Source organism: Leptidea sinapis, chromosome 43 (assembly GCF_905404315.1).
Source record: "Leptidea sinapis chromosome 43, ilLepSina1.1, whole genome shotgun sequence".
Classification (NCBI taxonomy): Eukaryota; Metazoa; Arthropoda; class Insecta; order Lepidoptera; family Pieridae; genus Leptidea; species Leptidea sinapis.
In genome coordinates, this window is record NC_066307.1 from 2,858,265 (window position 1) to 2,880,964 (window position 22,700).

A 22,700-nucleotide genomic window follows, 5' to 3' on the forward strand; every position below is an offset into this window, starting at 1 on the left:
TTGTTTACGGATGTGATTTTTTTACAACTGAGCAACATTTTAACAAACAAAATCACCGTATTTATGCTCAAACCTCTAAGGAAGCTTCCCAATTAGTCGACAGAGTGCAACGTGGGTACTATCCGACTACAGTGATGGTTTGGTGGGGTTATTATCTATGAAGGAGTGGCTAAGCTATACTTTTGTGAATAAGGTATAAAAAAATCGGCACAAGTGTATCAAGATACCATTCTTGAAAAGATAGTGAAGCGTCTTAACAACACCATGTTCAATAACAAAAAATGGTCCTCTCAGCAAGACTCGGCGTTGGGTTATACAGCTCGGTCTACGCAGTCTTGGATGGAAACGTTCGTTGAAAGTGTGAACGGACCTCATTAGAGCTGAAAACTGGCCGTCGTCTATTCCCGATCATGATCCGCTGGATTACGATTTCTGGTCAGTTTTAGAGGGTTGCTCTAAACGCTATGATAATTTGGATTCCCTAAAACAATCCGTACGATTTTCAGTGCAGAATTTTCCCATGGAAAGAGTGCGTGCTTTTATTGATAACTGGTGTTGCAGCCAACGGACACCACTTCGAATAACCTTTTAATATTTGAAATTGTTTTATATTTCTGTATTAAAGTAACACACTGTAAAAGTAATAAATATTATTTGCAATAACAATTTATTTTTCTTTGTTTCAGTATGCTATGCCGATGTCCCAGTCTCCAGGGGGACCGTCGGAGAACTGGACGACACGGACCGATAAGGACTCTGCCTTTTTGATGTTCCGCTAAGAGACGCCGTCGACGAGCTCTCGGCGTCACGTAGGGAACTCTCAAGTCTCCGACTCACCGTTGACGTCGAGCACGGTGACGTTGAAGGCGGCGTAGGCGGTGAACTTGCCGTCGGTGGCGGCCAGCGTGAGCGCGTAGTGCGGCGCGGCCTCGCGGTCCAGCGCGCGCGCCACGAGCAGCTCGCCCGCTCGTCGTCACGTAGGGAACTCTCAAGTCTCCGACTCACCGTTGACGTCGAGCACGGTGACGTTGAAGGCGGCGTAGGCGGTGAACTTGCCGTCGGTGGCGGCCAGCGTGAGCGCGTAGTGCGGCGCGGCCTCGCGGTCCAGCGCGCGCGCCACGAGCAGCTCGCCCGCTCGTCGTCACGTAGGGAACTCTCAAGTCTCCGACTCACCGTTGACGTCGAGCACGGTGACGTTGAAGGCGGCGTAGGCGGTGAACTTGCCGTCGGTGGCGGCCAGCGTGAGCGCGTAGTGCGGCGCGGCCTCGCGGTCCAGCGCGCGCGCCACGAGCAGCTCGCCCGCTCGTCGTCACGTAGGGAACTCTCAAGTCTCCGACTCACCGTTGACGTCGAGCACGGTGACGTTGAAGGCGGCGTAGGCGGTGAACTTGCCGTCGGTGGCGGCCAGCGTGAGCGCGTAGTGCGGCGCGGCCTCGCGGTCCAGCGCGCGCGCCACGAGCAGCTCGCCCGCTCGTCGTCACGTAGGGAACTCTCAAGTCTCCGACTCACCGTTGACGTCGAGCACGGTGACGTTGAAGGCGGCGTAGGCGGTGAACTTGCCGTCGGTGGCGGCCAGCGTGAGCGCGTAGTGCGGCGCGGCCTCGCGGTCCAGCGCGCGCGCCACGAGCAGCTCGCCCGCGCGCAGCTGGAAGCGCGCTCGCTCGTCGCCGCCCGCCACGAAGTACGCCAGCGGCGGCTGCGCGCCCGCGTCGGCGTCGCGCACGCGCACGCGCGCCACCAGCGTGCCCGCGGCCGCGTCCTCGCGCACGGCGGCGGCGCCGCGCGCCTGCGCGAAGGCCGGCGGGCAGTCGTTGTAGTCCACGAGGCGCACCAGCAGCGTGCCGGCCGCCGCGCGCGGCTCGGGCGCCAGGTCGTTGGCCCGCAGCCCCACGCGGTACTCGGCGCGGCGCTCGCGGTCCAGGCCGCGCGTCACCACGACCCAGCCGCTCTCCGCCTCCACGGCGAACGGCAGCTCGTGGCCCTCGTCGGCGTCCTGCCACTCGCCCAGCGAGAACCGCACCTCGCCGTTGGCGCCCGCGTCGGGGTCGTCCGCCATCACTGCGCCGAACGAACTCGTCAATGTCGCCATCGCCGCCGGCCGGCCTCGGCGTACGCTATATTGAGGTCCCGAATGTGCGCGAGTTGTGACGACGACATCGTTTACTCGAATACAAATGCGCGAGTAAAAAATACATGGGGCACACTTAAAGTTTTGCACTTCTAGCTAATCGGAGCTATTTGAATTTCGAATGTAATATTTTTTTAAAACGTTGCAACCTTCTTGGTAATAAAAAGAAGCAATTGGCGGGAAATCATTTGTCAATTGTTTTTTATCACACATCAAAGTTCTACGTACGCAACGAAAATGGAATTAACTCGAAAAGATTTTTAAAGCGATGAAATTTTACGATTTTAAAAGTTCTCTCTCTCCGCAAGACTGTGCCGTTCGTCTACAAAATGTCTTTGAGAGAGAAGAACCTCGCTTGTACACCGTGAGGCGATGGTTTGCTGAATTTGGTAGAGGTCTGGTTTCTTTACATGACGAATTTCGTGAAGGGCGGCCTTCAACGAAAATAATATGCTTATTATTAAGCGGGTAATTGAAGAAAACCCGCGAATTAACTATAAGACAATTCAAGGACTCTATAATTGGGGATTGGTATGAGCCAAACTCATAAAATTTTACACGAACAATTGAAAGGAAACTTTTCTGTCGTTAGATCACTCATGAACTGACTCGAGAAGCGGGCTCGCGTGGAATGGTGCTCACAGATGCTAATGAAGTACGACCACTGACATTCTAATGCTGTTTATGACATTTTCACAGGAGACGAAATGTGGATTTATTATTTTAAATCCGAAAAAAAAACAGCAATCTTGTGAATGATTGTTTGAACAGGTCAACAAAATTGTGGCGAGAACAGTTGGTAAAAATGATCTTTTTTCTCATCTACACAATTCCACTTGAAGATCAAAACAGTGTTAATGCCGAGTGTTATTCTAGCATTTGTTTACCCAGGGTGTTAAAAAAAGTTCGCGAAAGACGATCAAAAAAGCCGCGTTCTCCTACACCAAGACAAAGCTTCTTCACACACGACCAAAAAAACTAAGTAATTTTTAATTTCCGAAAAAGTACACCTCCTCACTTCTCCTTCACATAGTCCCGACCTGTGATTTCTGTTTTTTCCCTAAAAATAAAGATTTGATGAGAGGTTTCGCTTTTACCAATTCCGAAGAGGCAGTGATAGCGTTTAATCAGCACGTAGGAAATATGTCTTCAGATTTGTGGTCCTTTTGTTATAAAAATGGTTTGATCACATGAAAAAATTGTTACAAATAGAGTTTCGTACCTTTTTTCATCTCATAATTTTGTATGTAATAATATATTTCCGATGGTATTTCAGGTGCAGTTTCAGTATTAGTATAACATGTTGCGATGTCGTATGAAATTATTTAATATAATCGAGGTAGGACAGAGAGAGAGAGAGAGAGAGAGAGAGTACGCACGCTGCAGGACGGAGGTGCCGGGCGGCGTGTTCTCGGCCAGGTGCAGCACGTAGGGGTCGGAGTGGAACGACGGCGCGTGCTCGTTGACGTCCAGCACGTGCAGGTGGAACAGCAGCTGCGTGGCCAGGGACGGGTCCTCGCCCTCCGCGATCACTCCTGCCCGTTCACAGATACTAGCTCATTGACATATTTTTTTTATTTTTTTTTATTTTATTAGGTTCACTAAACGGGATACACTCTTAATGTTGTATAAAACAGAAAAATATGTTAACATGTTGGGGCGAGTGCCTCCTTCTGGAAGTGAACACAGCATGCTTTTAAATGTGTTCTAGATTTTACATAAAACTAAAAACATTAACTTAAGCTAGATGAACACAATTCAACCCCACAGTCCCCAAGCCAATAATCCGCTTTTTCTAGCAGAAGTCTTCTGAACCTAGGGACTGACGGATTGAATATGTCTACCTTCTGACAGACTTCATTATACAGAGAACAAATGCGATATAAACTAGAATGTTGACCATAATTTGTGCGTGTTGAGGGTAAACTGAACGTTTTCCTATTAATAATACGGCTGCAGTGCCGTGGGACAGCCAAGGAAATTTTACTCAATAAAAGAGGACTGTCTATGTGGCCATGAATCAGTTTGTGTAAAAAGATAAGGTCTGACACTTTCCTACGCTGTACAAGAGACGTCATGCCAAAATGCACAAGTCTAGATTCGTAGCAGTCTAATCGACGACAAAGATTACCCAGATTATTGAATATGAGAGATGATATAAGAATTTCGACTGCACCTGCTCTAGCCTCTTAATATGAACTTTGTAGTAACTAGAAGGGTTCCACACCGGACTGCAATACTCTAAAAGACTACGCACGTAGCTGTTAAAAAGTACCTTCGACACATCAGGGTCGTTGAAAAATTTTGTTTAATCACAAAACCTGAAAGACTTGATGCCTTTTTGGAAATGTAGTCAATGTGCTCTCTAAAATCTAATTTTGTGTCAACCATGACGCCTAAATCTCGCATTGTAAAAACTTCTGTTAGTGGACACGCATTTATGAAGTAAGTAAGTAGTGAAGAATTTCGTTTTCGAGAAAAGTTTAAGTAAAAACATTTTGAGGAATTTAAAACCATCCTATTACTAACACACCAATCGCAGATCGTATCAAGATCACTTTGTAATATGATTGTATCTTCTGTAGATTTAATTTCACGATAAATTTTTAAGTCGTCTGCAAACAATTGAAATTTGGATTTTAATTTAGGCGCTAGATCGTTCACAAAGACCAAGAAAAAAAGGGAGCCCTGTGGAACCCCTGATGGCACGGCTCTTGAAATTGACTTAAAGCCACGGATCTTTACAATTTGGGAACGGTTCTGCAAATAGGATTCGCACCACCGCAGTAGAGAGCCACATATTCCTGCGTGACCAAGTTTTTCTATGAGCATTACGTGGTCAACCACATCGAAGGCTTTTGATAAATCAGTGTAAATAGCATGCAATTCGTGACCATCTGTGAAAGCTTGAGTAATGTCACTAACAAAATCCACAAGATTTGATGTAGTTGATCTACCAGGTAGAAATCCATGCTGTTGGGGTATGAGCAAGGGTTTAAGGTGGAAAAAAATATTTTTCTGAGCGAGTAATTCAAACAGCTTACCGATAGCAGACAAAATTGAGATGGGCCGGTAGTTAGTAATATCTCCAGGATCTCCCTTCTTGTGAATTGGACTGATGTGCGCAACCTTCCATCTCGAGGGAAAAGTTCCACATAGTAAAGACTTATTGAAAATGATTCGTAGCGGCTCAGCCAATTTTGTGCCACAGGCCTTTAAGAAACTAGGAGGTATAGAATCTGGACCAGGATTTTTATTTGCATCTAGGCTTTTGAGCGCTGATATGACATCTGAGTCTGTGAAACGACATAAACTAAGTGACATGTGGCATTCGACGATTTCATTGTGTTTAGTTCTTGGGTTTGGGTCATGCTGATAGGTTGAGTGAAAGTATTCTGAAAAAAAATTGGCAATCTGCTGGCCACCTTGAACGCTTTGATCTAAGTAAGTCATTTCATCCGGTATGTCGCTGCTATTTGATCGTAGAAATTTAATGAAAGACCAAAAGTATTTAGGATCCTTCTTGATTAAATTTTTGGCTTCTGATTTTAACCTATTTATATCAGTCGTTAGGATTTTGTCACATCTCTCGCGGAGTAACCTATATTGTAAACTGATCCATTGGATTGCCATACATTTTAAATCTACGATGGTACTTTGCCTATCAACTATACGTAGAACAGAAAATATTGTGTTTAATTATTTACGAAATAGAAAATCAATTGGCTGCGAGTGTTTTCCGTTGAAGTTGAGAAGATTTGAAGAATTTAACATTTTGCTAAGAACCGCGCCGCTCTCGCTCAAAAGGGCTTCGATATGATGATTCAGAATGAGGCACCGTTGATGTCGAAAGCGTTTTTATAATAGGGACAAGATTTGTTGATTCCAAAACTAAAAGAGAGATTTTTCTCAGATAAAAAAAAGTTAAAAATAATCGGTCGGGTTTCAAGTAACGGTTTGGAGCAGTTTTTTTTATAAAGGGGGCCGAAGCGGTTTCACATAAAAGTGCCCCACACGGGCAACAGTGCCAACTGACCGACGACGTGGTCGGCGGCCGCCTCCCGGTCCAGCGGCGCGGCCAGCAGCACGCGGCCCGCGTCCAGCTCCAGCGCGGCGGTGGCGCACGCCAGCCGCAGGCGCGGCAGCGGGCCGGGCGCGCGCAGCTCCAGCACCAGCAGGCCGGGCGCGGCGTCCTCGCGCACGAACACGGCGGGCGGCGGCGCGGCCAGGCGCGGCGCCCGCTCCCCGCGCCGCAGCACGCGCACCGCCACGTCCGCGCCGCCCGCGCGCCCGCCGCCGTCGCGCGCCACCACCCGCACGTGCAGCGTGCGCCCGCCTGCGCACCGGCGATCACGGATTTTAATGACCATTACAATAAAATACCTTATTTGCAGCCGAAATGTCTAACAAAAACACAGTTCTTACATTCATTTAAAAATAAAACATCCATATTAAAAAGAAATTAACAAAAAAACACAACCGACTTCAAAAACACTATACCAAAACAATAGATATGATATGCACTAAAAAGTATTGTTAACATTGAATTTAACCATTCATTGATGGAACCGCAATTCAATTCTACCTATTACTCCCCATAGCCATGACTGGATGGCCCTACTACTGGAATGTACAATAGTTTTAAAACACGCTATTGGTATTTATTATAAATGTGTTAGTACTCAATTAAATACCAAATAAATTGACGTTCCACCCAAAGCGAACCCGTGATGATTTATTATTAGTGTAGTACTGAATACTATTCCCCTTCACCCCCTCCGACTTCCTTCAATTATAAAAATAATTGTGTATGTTAATGCAATCTAATTATTTAATAAAATTCTAGTAACAATCATTAATATTTTTGGATGATTTGCTGTTTTATTTTTTAAATTTCTCATAGTCCGGAATAGGATAATAAGTATTAAACTAGCAAAAAAACACGAAAAAATATAATTAAAAACAATATTAATTTCCTTATACATTTGGTATCAATTAACATTTTCATGAAATCTCGAAAATAATAAAGAATTGCAATGAACTTTTTTCTTAGTTTACGCTTACATATCTATCAGATCTATATTAATATTTCGAGAACAAATCGATCAATTTATTATTTGAATTTGTACCTTATCTCTAAAAACCTTTCTAAACCCCTTAGTACCGGAAGATGCTCATCACAAGGCTCTCTTTATTTCATTAAGTCCTAGTGAAACTTATTTACTTAAGGTTAGACCTAGGCTTAAATATCTGTACCGACCAGACAACTATGTAAATATAAATTCGTCACTTAGAAAGACGGCTCCAATTCCCTGCCATCCACATAAACATTAGAGGGTCGTGTAGCTGATACAGGTGATAAAATATGTAAATCTTTTCTCAATACTTTCAGTCAAATTTACTCATTCCCCCGTCACAGCCTCATCAAAGTTCACATACATTTAATCATTGTTCTTCTGTTTATAGCAGCACTACCAGCACCGTACATATTGATGATTCTATAGTTATGAAACATCTTAAGTCAGTTGATCTTACAAAAGGACCGGGACCAGATCATATCTATTCATTATTTATATCCTCTTGTTCCAATAGCCTTGTTGAACCGCTGAAAATACTATTTATTAGATCAATAAATGTCGGTATAGTACCTAAAATTTGGAAATCAGCTTTCGTTACTGCAGTATACAAAAATGGTAATAAAAAATTATAGACCTATCTCCAAGCTATGCATAGTTGCCAAAATCTTTGAACGTATTATTTACACTCAGGTTTACAGCTCTGTAAAATCTACGTTCATACCTGAACAACATGGTTTCATGCAGAATCGGTCGACCACCACTAATCTGTTGTCATTTATTGATTACACGACTGCAGGTATGGACGAAAGTGGAGAAGTGGATGCTTTTTTCCCCGATTTTATTAAAGCATTTGACCAAATTGATCACTTCATACTGTTACGGAAACTTCTAATTGCTGGAATACATCGAAATCTTTTCAGATGGTTCAGAGGTGAACTTAGTAAGAGCTTACTTTGAAAATAGGTCTCAACAAGATGTTGTAAAAGTCTTTGCGTCTTCTTGGAATACTGTTTCTTCGGGAGTGCCACAAGGCTCATTACTAGGCCCTCTATTATTTAATATATTTATTAACGATGTAGGCGTTTACTTTGAATCTTCCAATTTTTTGCTGTATGCTGATGATATGAAAATATTCTTAAATATCACCAGACATTCAGATTGTCAGCTTCTTCAAGCGGATCTAGAAAGATTTGAGGTATACTGTCATCTTAAACGTGTTAAAATGTAATTTAATTACTTTTTTACGTAAGCATAATATAAAAGAAGACAAATATAAAATAAATATAGGGCGTTGTTCTTAATTTTGTTAATGAAATAAGAGACCTAGGTGTTACACATGACAGTAAAATTACATATGAAAAACAAATTGACAATATAGTGAAAAAGGCCAAGAAATCTTCTGGTTTCATCAAACGGATATGTTCTCAATTTTCTAGCATAAAACTCATTAAAATACTATACTGTTCATATGCTCGAAGCACCCTTAACTATTGTTCTCAGGTTTGGAACCCTCCATATGAAGTTCGCTTTAATAGACTTGTAAAAATTCAAACAAGTTTTTTAAGATATTAACAATATAAGTGTAATAAATATGATACAGATTATATAATAGGATGTAAAAGGCATCACATTCTACCATTACAAATAAGACGTCAAATAGCTGACACAGTTTTGTTACTCAAAGTTACTGCACTCTTAAGATACATTCTTCTAAATTAACATCACAAATTGGTATCAAAGCGCCCAATAACTACGCCAGGACAAAATGTACACTATACGTTCCTCATTGCAGTACTAATTACAGGCAACATTCATATTTTATAAGGTATCCACAAGCAATAAATCAGATATTAATTGACTTGCCTGATTTCGATCTATTCAATACTTCACCAAACGCGTTAAGGGGTAGATTGACGAGGCGTTGGATGAGTGCGAATACCCATAACTTTTCGATTATTGAAAATGTTCGATTTTGTTATCGGGCAGTTGAAAAATGATTTTTCTAAAAAAAAATCTGGGTTTACCGGTAGCATTAATTGACCACTAAATGGTAACGTCTTTAAATTCCATTAGTTTCCGTTTTCGAGTCTTTTTCTTGCTCTTGATACAGCTGGAGTCGTTATACTAGCAGTAATTGCTTTGAAAAAAAAATAAAAAATAAAAATCTTTTGCTGTACTGACAGCACTAATTGAGCACTCAATGGAGACGTCTTTCAATTTCATTAGTTTCCGTTTGAGAGTATTATTCTCGCTCTTGAGACTGCTGGAGTCGTTACACTAGCAGTAATTGCTTTGAAAAAAAAAATATTGTTCAAAACTCCTTTACTACAACGACAGCACTAATTCAGCATTAAATAGTGACGTCTTTCAATTCCATTAGTTTCCGTTTTAAAGTCTCTCTCTAGCTCTCAAGGCTGCTAGAGTCGTTATACTAGCAGTAGTTGATTTGAAAAAAATAAATAAAAATAATTTATTTTTCAGAAATCCTTTGCTAAACTGGTACCACTAATTGAGCACTAAATGAGGACGTCTTTTAATTCCATTAGTTTCCATTCTTTACTTTTCTTCTCACTGTTAAACTGCTGGCGTTGTTATATTAGCAATAGTTGCTTTAAAACAAATTTTTTTTTAACACACACACACACACACACACTCACACACACACATACACACACAGAGCACATCGCGAGGGGAGTCAGGGTAGTTTTCTGTGATCTTATAACATTGAAATCTGATGAAAACTCGATATTAGCAATACAGAATAATACCCATAACTTTTCGATTATTGAAAATCTTCGATATTTTTATCGGGCAGTTGAAAAATGATTTTACTAAAAAAAAATCTGGGTTTACCGGTATCATTAATTGAGCACTAATTAGTAACTCTTTTCAATTTCACCAATACCGATTTTAAAGTCATCTTTCAGCTCTATGATTGCTCGTATCGTTATGTCAGCAGTTATCTATACTTAAAAACTGAAAATATTTTTTTTTAAATCTGTTTGCTTGTACAGGCAGCACTAATTGAGCACTAAATTATTAGCTGATGTGCCTCTCGCTCCAACTGTATGGTACCAATGGTACACTGCAAGCTTAATGAAAAGTTAGCAGTGTTATTCTATTTAGTTCCCCTATCACAGCACCAAATATCTGTTATCAGCACTAAATTAGCACTAAATGAGCACTAAATTTTGAGATATAAAACGAGTGATTCTGCCGACTTGACCTTTCTAGTCACGAATGGTACACTGCTAGCTTAATGAAAAGTTAGCAGTGTTCTCATTTTTAGTCCCCCTATCACAGCACCAAATATCTGTTATCAGCACTAAATTAGCACTTAATGAGCACTAAATTTTGAGATATAAAACGAGTGATTCTGCCGACTTGACCTTTCTAGTCACGAATGGTACACTGCTAGCTTAATGAAAAGTTAGCAGTGATCTTATTTTTAGTCCCCCTATCACAGCACCAAATATCTGTTATCAGCACTAAATGAGCACTAAATTTTGAGATATAAAACGAGTGATTCTGCCGACTTGACCTTACTAGCTTTACAGACGTTACGAAAGTCAACATGGCATCCAAACTGAACCTGGCGCCGCTGGAGAACTTCGATTGCGACAGCGATCCTGGCAGCATCGGTCTGCGCTGGGAGAGGTGGATGCGAGGTTTGGAGATTTACCTGGAGGCATCTGGTACGAGAGATCCTATTACTAAGAGAGCGACTCTATTACACACTGGTGGGCTTGGCCTTCAGGAGATTTTCTACAACATTCCTGGAGCTAATGTAGCAAGCGGTGTTAATGTTGACGTGGACGTGTATAAAATAGCGGTAGAAAAGCTGAATAATTACTTCACACCCAAACAAAGTCGAGTCTACGAGAGACACCTTTTCCGTCTCATGCGACAGGAACCTGGGGAGCACTTACTGTTATTTGATCATTTAAATCTGCTGTAAAGGTTAGTGACAAAAATGTTGCGGCAATGTTCTACGTTATAAGGAACTTTACCAAAGATCTGCTGGATAAAGAATCTGCGACAAAACTCGGAGTATTACGGGTTGATTTGGCAGTAAACACACTCTCACCCTTTACCGACTATGGACCACACTTTAGCAAAGGTATTCTCACGTCTTGCCATAAAAGAAGCTTCCCACCAAATAGAGATACATCCGGATTCTCGTGAGATAACTACATTCATCACCGGCAAGGGTATGTACCGGTATAAAAGACTCATGTTCGGAATCTCATGTGCGCCGGAAATATTCCAAAAGACCTTGGAAAGAATACTTTTGGGGTGCGAAGGTACAGTCAATTTCATTGATGACATTGTGGTCTACGGATCAAGCCAAGAGGAACATGACCGGCACCTAAACACACGATGTCAGTACTGTCAGACAACGGCGTCTTGTTGAACGAGAAAAAATGCAAATTCAACATCCCCCGAACTGAGTTTTTGGGCCATGAGCTCGCTCCAGAAGGTATCAAACCCTTGAGTAAGTAAGTGGAATCCATTCAAAGTTTTAGGGCTCCTTCTAAAACGGAAGAGCTTCTAAGCTTCTTGAGCCTAGTCAACTATGTCGGAATGGATACCGAATCTTGCTATTCTGACTGAACCATTGAGGTGTTGCGAAACAAGACTGGTAAAAAGGTTAATATCTTGGATGAATGGGCAACTGAGCAAGACGAGGCATTCCAGACACTAAAAAAAGAACTCTCGAACATTGGGCTACTACGATCCCGCCGACAAGACTCAAGTAATTGCGGATGCAAGTCCTGTAGGCCTGGGAGCAGTTTTGATCCAAATCGATTCCAAGGGTCCCCGAGTCATAGCATATGGCAGCAAAAGCCTAACGGACTGCGAAAAAAGGTACTGTCAGACGGAAAAAGAAGCGCTCGCCTTGGTTTGGGCTGTAGAACACTTCAAAATATATTTATACGGAAAGGAGTTTGAACTCATCAGCGACCACAAACCATTAGAAGTCATATTTGGACAAAACTCGAACCCTTGCGCTAGAATAGAAAGGTGGGTCCTAAGGCTTCAGTCGTTTCGCTATAAAGTTGTGTACCGGCCTGGAAAATCTAATATTGCAGATCCAATTTCAAGGCTTTGCGTCAATGCTGTCAGTGCAAAAGAATTTGCTGATACCATTAACCAAATTGTGGAACACTCCAAACCAACTGCAGTGTACCTTGCTGACATAGCAAGACTTTCAGCTGAAGATGCAGAAATCATCAAAGTACGAGCGGGTTTGTATGAGCAATCCTGGGATTCGGTCACGAATTATAAACCTTTTGCTACGGAGTTCTGCTTCTGCGTAGACATCTTACTGAGAGGTAGTAAGATTGTTATAACTAGCAAACTGCGGAATCTAGTATTGGAAGCAGCTCACGAAGGACACCCTGGCATAGTGGCCATGAAGCAACGACTTCGCACGAAGGTCTGGTGGCCGAAAATTGAGAAGGACGCAGAACGCATGGTAAAAAACTGTAACAGCTGTATTCTAGTATCCGCTCGGAACCCACCGAACCCGATGAAGCGGAGAGAATTGCCTACTGCGCCTTGGGTTGATGTATCTATGGACCTACTGCGCCTTGGGTTGATGTATCTATGGACCTTCTAGGACCTCTGCCATCTGGAGAGCATAGTTTGGTAGTTATCGATTACTACAGCCGCTACAAGGAAATAAAGGTAATAAGGAACATAACTTGTACTGAAATAAAAAAGATTTTAAAAGAGATTTTCTCAAGGCTGGGCTATCCCGTAACGGTTACCGCAGACAATGGGCGCCAATTCACAAGTGATGAGCTGAAAACGTACTTGCGTGAGTGTGGCATAAAACTCTACAACAGCATACCTTACTGGCCCCAACAAAATGGTGAGGTCGAAAGACAGAACCGAAGCATATTAAAGAGGTTGCGCATCAGCCAAATAGAGAAAAAAGATTGGAAACAAGACCTATTCTACTACCTAATGATGTATAACAGTACTCCGAACCAGACTACGGGTGAATCCCTTTCAGAATTATTCTACGGTCGACTATTCAGGGACAAAATCCCATCACATGTGGATATCGAAAACAAGTGTATGGATTTAGAAACCAGAGATCGAGATGCAGTACAAAAACAGTTGGGTAAGGAGTATAGCGACCGGAAAAGAAGAGCAACTGGACATAGCATTGAAGCTGGTGACAAAGTGTTTGTCAAGAACCCCACCAAAGAGGACAAACTGTCCCCAAATTTCTCTCCTACCCCACACACAGTTACAAGGTCTAGACCAGAAACAGGTAATGTCGATGTAAGGAACGACGACACGGGCAAAGAATATAGGAGAAATGTTGTACATCTTAAAAAGGTAGGAGGAGAAAGGAGAATTAGGGTCACCGACAGAAATGATGAAACATCACAGGAAAAAATTGATTTAGACGATGAATCCAATGAAAGTGTCGAGTAGCTGATAAGGTTGCTATTTAGCTCCTAGGAAGATCTTCAATCAGAATGTTAATAATTTTGCATGAGCTGACTTTTAGCTGATAACATTGTACATATTTGTATCAATTTCATTCATTATAAAAAGGGAGAGATGTAGGGTATAGCTAGATGAATCTTATACATATAAATTCGTATTATGAATTATAATAATAATTGTATAGTTATTTACTGCTTTATTCCGAACATGAAATATCACGACACCCGATGACGTCACCCAGCTGAGCCTATAAACATGTAGACGAAGGCTCAGTTCATTTCCGACCGCCGCGGGCGACACAGGTGTGCTGCGTTACGTATATACAATACTTATATATACAGTTATATTGTGTGCGTGCCAACTACTATACGTTTGGAACCGTGGTGGATAACCGAGAGGGATAAACACTACACATGCCAACGTCTTATATAGGTGTAGATGAATAATTACAAAATGCGTTATATTTAATCGTTCAAATAGTACAGAAAGAGTCCTTTCCTGAATATGAGTTACTGGTTATCAAACAGAAACTTCATTCGTATAGCTCTTTAAATAAATTTAATATTTCCTTAGATACTAACAATATAATTCGCGTTGGAGGTCGTCTTAATAATTCACACTTTTTAAATGATAAAAAATATCCTATTTTAATACAGTCCACATATCGTTTTTAATTATTTATGCAACTGTTGTGTAATAAGGGGTATTAAAACACGAATGTGGGGTATATTATATTCGCAACCAAGCATGTGATATTATTTTCCGTCAATTTAGTCTCTAATATTGGTCAAATGTTATAGAAGAACAGTAATGCAATACTTACAATCTCTTGAAAGTAACGAGAATAATGTTTACAGAAGAGCCTTTATCCATCGTCTCGAAAATGAATTATGGAAATAGATTTGACACCAAGACTTGACGAATCCATCTACTGATAAGGTGGTATTATTTATGGTGGACTTCAAAGATATTTGCGAAACAGAGTAGTGTGGTGATAGGCCTATAGTTCGTAACATTGTTTTTGGCTCCTGTTTTATTAAAGATAGTAATATAAGCATTTTTCAGATTGGTAGAATATAACCCTCAGCCATACTTTTATTGAAAATAATGGTGAATTATTTGAAATTCTTGTAGAAAATAAATTGATATTAATGAGAATTATTAGTATCCTAAATTTTTCGTAGCCTGTAATCAGACAACTGTATACTGACTAGATAGCGTACAAGTGATGGGACACCTACCGGGTCACAGAATGGCTCAAGCGGAAGTCGGGTGCCGAACTTTGTGCCTATTTGTGGCTGATGTGTAACTAGTTTTATTTTAATATGAGGGTATGGGATGTTTCATTTAAATCTTTTTATGTATTATTCTATTTTGTACTGAGTGGTTTTTAGCTGCAAATAAAATATTTAATTATTATAAATCAAAGGGCACAGCACAAACCGAAGGCGGTGGCGTTCCGCGCGAACGATATCGCGCCGGTGAGCGGGTCGACGGCCAGCAGCCCGGCGGCGTCGCCCGCGGCCTCGCCCTCGTCCAGCGAGTACAGCAGGCGCGCGTTGTCGCCCGCGTCCGCGTCCGCGGCGGACGGCGTCAGGAAGGGCAGGCGCGGCGCGCGGTCGCGGCGCACGGCGGCGCGGTACTCCGGCAGCGGGAAGGCGGGCGCGTGGTCGTTGACGTCGGCCACGCGCACGCGCACCAGCGTGTGCTGGCCGCGGCCGCCGCCGTCCGCCGCCAGCACGGGCACGGCCCACTCGGCGCGCGCCTCGCGGTCCAGCGGCACGAGCGCGCTCACCGCGCCGCTGGCGCTGTCCACCGCGAACGTCTCGCGCAGCCGGGCGGACGGGATGGAGTACGTGACCGCGCCGTACTCGCCGGGGTCGTCGTCGACCGCCTTCACCTGCGCGCCCGCCCGGAAGTGCAATTTAATTGAAGTCAAACTTATTTAGACGCATGAGGGTAAAACTTTTACAAATGAAACGGAAGCGTCCCGGAAGTTTGAGACATTTTTGTTCAAGAGAGAGAGCGATTGCCACCGATTGAGGAAGAGAATTTCTTACTCTCGGGCTTCCCTACTAGCCTTGTATCGTGCAGGTTTTTTTTTTAAAAAACCAAGATGGCCGCCGAGCAAATTTATGATTTCAACTATATGGATATTGAATCCGAGGTTCCCAAGGGTACAGAGAACGAATTTGGGATCATTTTTGAAATCCAAGATGGCCGCCGCGCAAATTCATGATTTCAACAATATTTATATCGCATCCGAGGTTCTCGAGGGTGCAGAGAACGAATTTGGAATTATTGTTAAAATACCAGATGGCCGCTGTACGACTGTACAGCCCTCATAATTTAAAGACTTTAAAGAACTCCAAAGACATAAATACCCACCACTTCGATCTATCGACTCCAAACAAATAATGACAATGTTCAAAGAAATGATGCAGCAAATGACAACTATGACAAACCTACTTATGAATATCATGTCCCCACTGCATTGACTTTCAGACCATTAAATGCTATGTGGAATGCCAACGGGCTGTCAAATCATACTCTCGAAGTTATAATTTTCTTAAATACCAACAATATAGATGTTATGCTAGTATCTGAGACCCATTTTACAAACAAAAGTTACTTTAAAGTGCTTAGATACAAAATGTACACTACAAACCATCCAACGGCTCCGCTCCTGCAGGCTCAGCCATACTAATTAAAGAAAACATCAAACACTATGTGATAATTTCGTACTGTAGTACCAAAATTCAAGCTACTAATATTGTAATAGAATCCTTTAGAGGTCCGCTAACAATTTCAGCCCTTTACATGCCCCCTAGGCACAACCTTAAGAACGACAGCTACACTTTGTTCTTTCAAACAAAATCATTGCAGGAGGTGATTGTGATGCGAAACATATTGACTGGGGATCATGCATTATAACTCCCAAGGGACGTGAACTCAGTAAAATAATACACCAGCTCAATCTTCAAGTATCATCTACCGGCGAACCAACTTAGTGATGTCAGTAAGAAACCTGATCTGGTTGACTTATTTGTCACTAAAGGCATTCCAGCGCCATTCTTGTGCTGTACATCCAGGTTAGATTTATCTTCTGTTCATACCGTAATCATAGCTGAACTACGCAATAAGCCTGTGCTAATAAAGAGAAGCCAAATTGGCAATGGAAAACCGGCTTCCAGCGAAGTCAAAAGAAGAATACATGAAAGTATATGAAAATTTTTAGAGTTGGAAAAACGAGAAAAATTTAACTTTTCAGTATTTTTGGCGTATTTTAATGAGATCGATTGCATCGGATTCAACAGCAAGAAATCGAAATTTTTTACTTTTAATTAATGCTCCAGATGATATATATTTAGCGACAAGGGTAAATTAAATTTAATGTATAATATAAAAAGTGTGTTTTATTTCCCTGCATTCTTTTGAGAAAAGCACTATATATGCCTCGGCGGAAAATAGCAATTGCCTGTCTCGTATTTAGTGAGAACCTCGACTACGGCTCGGCCTTCTAACACATACTCGACCTGCAATTGCCTATTTCCCGGCCTTTGCAATAATGTACTATTCTAGTGATGCAATTTTGCGTTTTAATTTTCTGCATATTTGCTGCAAAGTTTTAATTTTTTTTACACTAATCTTCTTGAGTATCTTTTTCGAGGAGTGTTATCAATACGCGGCTCAGTATGCGGCTGAATCATTTTCTGGAGTAACAGGCGGAGCACACGAATCTGTTGGATGGTTAATCGACCGCCTTTTTAGGTGTCTAGGGACAGTTCTCTGCACCCTCGAGAACCTCGGATTCGATTTCCATATATTTTTTAATATTTACTATCTTGCAATCTGCCTAATCACATGGCATTTAGCTAGAGGTTCTAATTAGTTCTAATTAGTCTTGAATATTTACTATCTTGCAATCTGTCTAATCACATGGCATTTAGCTAGAGGTTCTAATTAGTCCAAGACTTGGAATGGTATTTGTCCAGTGACCAATCCATTTTTTTAATGCCAATATCTTATACAATATTGAGGTCTTGAGGAGCTTTTCTCTTTAGTCTGTTGAAAGAACTTCTACTCATAAGATTGCAGGCGAGTGCGTTAGGATGGGATTTAATACGTTTTGCGTTAGACTTGAGTTTATTATGTATCTCCTGTTTGACCATTGGTACTTTCAGGTCGCGGTGAAGTTGGATGCTGGTGATATACCAAGGTAAATTTGTTATGATCCGCAGCATTTTAGACTGAAAGCGTTGGAGGATTTCCAGGTTTGAATTTGATGCAGTTCCCCATAGCTCAACTCCATAGGACCACATCTACTTTAATATACTTTTATATAGGATTAATTTATTACTGAAAGATAATTTTGAGTGCCGTGACATTAGCCAGTACATTTTTCTGAGTTGTACGCCAAGTGCTTTTCTTTTATTGAAAATATGTTCTTTCCATGTCAGTCTTCTGTCCATGAGTATACCCAAATATCGCACTTCCTCGCACTGAGGTATTTCAATGTTATTCAATTTTATTGGAGGGCATGAGCTATGTCTAAGTGTGAAGGTCATATGAGCAGATTTGGACTCATTCGCTTTGATGCGCCAGTCGCGCAGCCACACGGATATCTCACCAAGACTTCGTTGTAGTATATTGGATATACATTTAGTATATTGGATTGGACGTATATAATAGGTATAAGACTGGACCCATAACACTTCTTTGTGGAACTCTCGCCTTAAAGTAATATAAGTCAGATTTTTCTTCACCAAGCTTAACATAAAAGTGACGTCGAGTAAGATAAGATTTTAAAAATAGATTGGTAGTAGGCCTTGGTGCCAAACTCAGTTAAAAGCCTGCAAGAGATTATCTAGCCATGAGCCGTGTCTTGCGCATTTTTAATAACGTCACTTCTAATGATTTCTCCATAAACTTCAGCTCCAAGTAAAAATTCTATTTAACTTGGTGATGTAAACTCTGGATCGGCCAAGGGTAACTTTTGCAACTCTTACCAATCAAGTGAAACTATTGCCTTTGTCGGCAACATTGACGAGATTGTTCAAGTCCCTAAGTCTAACTTCGATACTTCCGAATGATTGATAATAACTTCACATGAGCTTGTATCAATTTTCATATTTGCTAAAGTTAGAATTTTACAAGTGTAGGAAAGTCCCAAAATGCAATTTATAGATCCCGGGTTTCGGCACCAAATGTTTGTTAAACTCACTCAGGGTCCGCTAGTTTGTGTTTTTTTGACGCCGAGAAGCTGTATCTTCAGGTGTTTCAGCGACATGTTAAGAGGCTATACGCTCTGCGTTTTTTTAACTCCGAGAAGCTGTATTTTCAAGTGTTTCCGCGACACGTTATGAGGCCATATGCTCTGTGTTTTCTTGACGCCGAGAAGATGCTTCTTCAAGAGTCTCTCACGTTTACGCTGTTCAGTGAAGAATTTTAACACCGCGATTTAAAAATTATGTCATTTGCACAGCACCATCTAAAAGGTAGAATTCCTACATTTAAAGGGCGATGGGACTAAGACTTCCGAGAATTCGAATTAGGTGAAGGAGAATTTAAATGTTTGAATTTTCAGGAGTCCCACTGTTTTGGGAAACACTCGGACTTTACCGCGGACGTCGACTAAACGGCGGCCCGTTACACGCAACTTTGGTACATTACCCATGTATGATTTACCTTAAACGAATGGTCAGGTTCTACTGATTTAAGGCACAAATATTATCAATGATAAAGTATTTCAATTTAATGAAAAGAAGCGATGTATTGTCAAAAGAATAACCTTAAAATACCCTTTGTTTTTCCTTTATGAAATAAATTGTTATCGGTAAATAAATCGAGCCCTCGACTCAGCGGCGGTGAGTCTCGATCGCGGCCGAGGAGCGGTACGTACGGTGGTGAGCAGCAGCGGCGGCGCCTGGTTCTCCAGCGCGCGCGCCTCGTACACCAGGTGCGGGAAGCGCGGCGCCGCGGCGTTGGTGGGCGCCAGCGTGAGCTTGACGCGTGCGAGCGTGGCGCGCGCGCCGTCCGACACCGACACGTTGAGCGAGCGCGCGGCCGCGGCGGCCAGCGCGCCCGGCCGCGCCAGCGACAGCACGCCGGAGCGCGCGTCCAGCGCCAGCGCGCCGCCGCCCGCGGCCAGCGCGAACCGCAGGCGCGGCGCGTCGCCGGCGTCGGGGTCCCAGGCCGCCACGCGCGCCACGGCCACGCCGCGCGCGCCCTCGCGCGACACCAGCGCGCCCACCACGGCGCGCTCCACGCGCGGCCAGCAGTCGTTCACGTCCGAGACTGTGGGCGACGTCTCTCGTGAGTGCGTGCGGGACGGGTGCCGTTCGACTCGACCGAGCCTCGAATCGACTTAGACAAAAACGCGAGGTATCGGATAATATAGCTTCCTGTTCCAGTTTTACAAAATTTAAAAAACAAATAAAAATAATTTAATTTAAATTCTCATAGGATTTGCATGATCTTTGAAAGTATTTTTATATGTTCTAAGGAAACTCTAGGTCTAGTATCTGTTATTAAATTTAGTAAATCATTTGTAAGACTATCTGTTTCTGAATAAATATAAAAAAAATCTTCTGAGAATTCATTGAGCAAATTAAACTGACTTGAATGGACTCGCAATGTAGGAATCTGATGGTCAATAGGATATCCATTTATTAACAAAACTTTCGAGGAATATCACACCATCGATACGTTTACTTCAATAGCCGTCTGATCACGGTGAAACTAATTTAATTTATAAATATTGCAACAAGTGTTTTTATACCTACCGATTTCAGTTTTTTTTCTGTGACAATAAATAGATAGCATAATCAATGAAAAGTGCATATTTGGTTATCGTGCAGTGATATACAAAAAAGTAAATCTTAAAAACAGTGAGAGTACAATTTTTGTACAAATATCAATCTACCCTCAACACTTACATGTTCTAAATTGCCTAGCTAATTTAGAATTTATTACGCCTGCACCCACAACACAAACACCCCTGTGAGACAACCAGCGGCGCCGGCAGACGCATCCTCGCGACCAACTAGTTCTTCAAGCGCTGCGGACTTAATGAAGCTACAAGATTATATAAAAAATAGCTACGACAGCTTTCGAGTGAAATTTTAAAAGAAGTCAGTAGTAAGTTAGAGGACCATTATAAAACTCTTACCGAAAAAACATCAAAACTTTAAAACTCCATCAACTACTTAAGTGGATTGTTCAGATTTAATAAGTTAAGTTTTTATTTGTATTGATATTTTTGCTTGCTAGTCGATAAGAGATGGCGCTAGTTGTAATTGAAATCGCACAAACAATATTTGTATAAATTTTGTATGGTTCAAATATTTAGTCTGTTAATATATCGATATCTAGCCATGTATGGATTGTTTTATTTAGCATCCACTAGAGGAGCTTTTTGGGAACCTGTTCATGGTCCTCCAGACTCGGATTAATAGTACAATAGCGACATCGTGAGTGTAGTGATTAATGTCCGAACTAAAGTGCTAAAGCTGTAGTGGATCGCTACAGAGGGCGCTTCGCGAGTGCAGTGATCAGTATCCGGTCTTTAGTACGGAAGCTGTGGTGGAGCTAAATAATGATATAATATATCGATATCTAGCCATGTATGGATTGTTTTATTTTGCATCCACTAGAGGAGCTTTTTGGGAACCTGTTCCATGGTCCTCCAGAGTCGGATTAATAGTACAATCGCGACATCGTGAGTGCAGTGATTAATGTCCGAACTAAAGTGCTAAAGTTGTAGTGGATCGCTACAAAGGGCGCTTCGCGAGTGATTCCAGTCCAGGGCGTTGCGGGGAGCTGTCACTGCTGACGACAACAAGGAGTTAAGTGGTTTCTGGTGTGAGTGAAGACAAATTGTGAGTACTTTTTCAATATCTACATTGACTTAGAAGAAATTATCAAAATTTCAACTTAGAAAATTTCTAAGTATTGAGCCAGGGACTTAGTTGGATTTAGGGCAAAAAGTGAAGTGACGGGGAATCCATGCCCGTGTTTGCCTAAAACTCTCAAACACTTAGAATATTTTGTGTGCGATATTCAACTTAGAAAAATTCAAAGAATCTACAGTGATAAATTTAAAGACTTTATTTACAATAACATTGTTAATTTTAAGGTGGTTTACAATTTAAATTAATTATTTAAATAGCAAACTTAGATAAATTACAATTAGAATTAAAAAATCAAATAGAAAATGGGAAAATTAATTTCAAAAAGACACCTAAATCTAGACTAACACTATGTTACATTGAGTCAAGATTGGAAAATCTTGACCAACAGTGGAGTACTTTTGTAGATAACCATAGTAAAATAATTTGTGAAGTAGCACAGGATATTTATGAAAAATCTAGTTACTGTTCAAATGATGTTTATGGTGTTACTGAGGAATGCTATTTAGATTATAAGTCAGATTTGCGAGAAGCTCGAATGAAAACTGAGACTATTTCAGTTCCTTCAAAGTCACAAGTTTCTGAAACTAATCAATTTTGCCCGGTAAAATTACCCAAAATATCTATACCTATGTTTTCTGGAAAATATACGGAATGGAGCAGTTGATTTATTTATATCTTTAGTACACAATAACAAATCTTTAGATAATGTACAACGGTTGCACTACCTCAAAGCTTCCCCAGGAAGCAGAACAACTATTAAGACACGTACCTATTACTTCTAGTAATTACAGCTTATGTTCGGCACAGTTGCATAATAGATATAATAACAAAAAGCATTTATCCAACTCAATCCTAAATCGTCTTATAGGTCAAAAATCTTTAGGTTCTGAAAATTCTAACGCTATTAAAGAGCTGTTAGATACAACAACTAAGTGTCTTAATGCTTTAAGAAATATTGGGGTAGATGTATCATCATGGGACATTATAGTTATCCACATTATCACTTTAAAATTAGACACTGAGTCCAGAAAACATTGGGAATGCAAAATAAGTGATGCAACAGATACATTGCCTAGGTTGCGTCAGTTCACAGAGTTTCTAGAACACAGGTTC

The 22,700-nt window shown here is 41.6% G+C and overlaps 1 protein-coding gene across 1 annotated transcript in view; it reads right to left on the bottom strand.

The window, feature by feature from the left end:
• The window catches only part of LOC126977138 (fat-like cadherin-related tumor suppressor homolog), a gene marked incomplete at its 3' end in the record, with an annotated part of 49,107 nt that overhangs the window by 19,236 nt on the left and 7,171 nt on the right, over positions 1 to 22,700 (bottom strand). The window contains exons 3-7 of the mRNA XM_050825840.1: positions 19,577 to 19,971; positions 15,118 to 15,574; positions 6,165 to 6,464; positions 3,508 to 3,663; positions 1,510 to 2,058 (exon numbers count right to left, since the gene is read on the bottom strand). Coding sequence (XP_050681797.1) covers positions 1,510 to 2,058; positions 3,508 to 3,663; positions 6,165 to 6,464; positions 15,118 to 15,574; positions 19,577 to 19,971 — 1,857 coding nt within the window. The remainder of the gene's footprint in view (positions 1 to 1,509; positions 2,059 to 3,507; positions 3,664 to 6,164; positions 6,465 to 15,117; positions 15,575 to 19,576; positions 19,972 to 22,700) is intronic.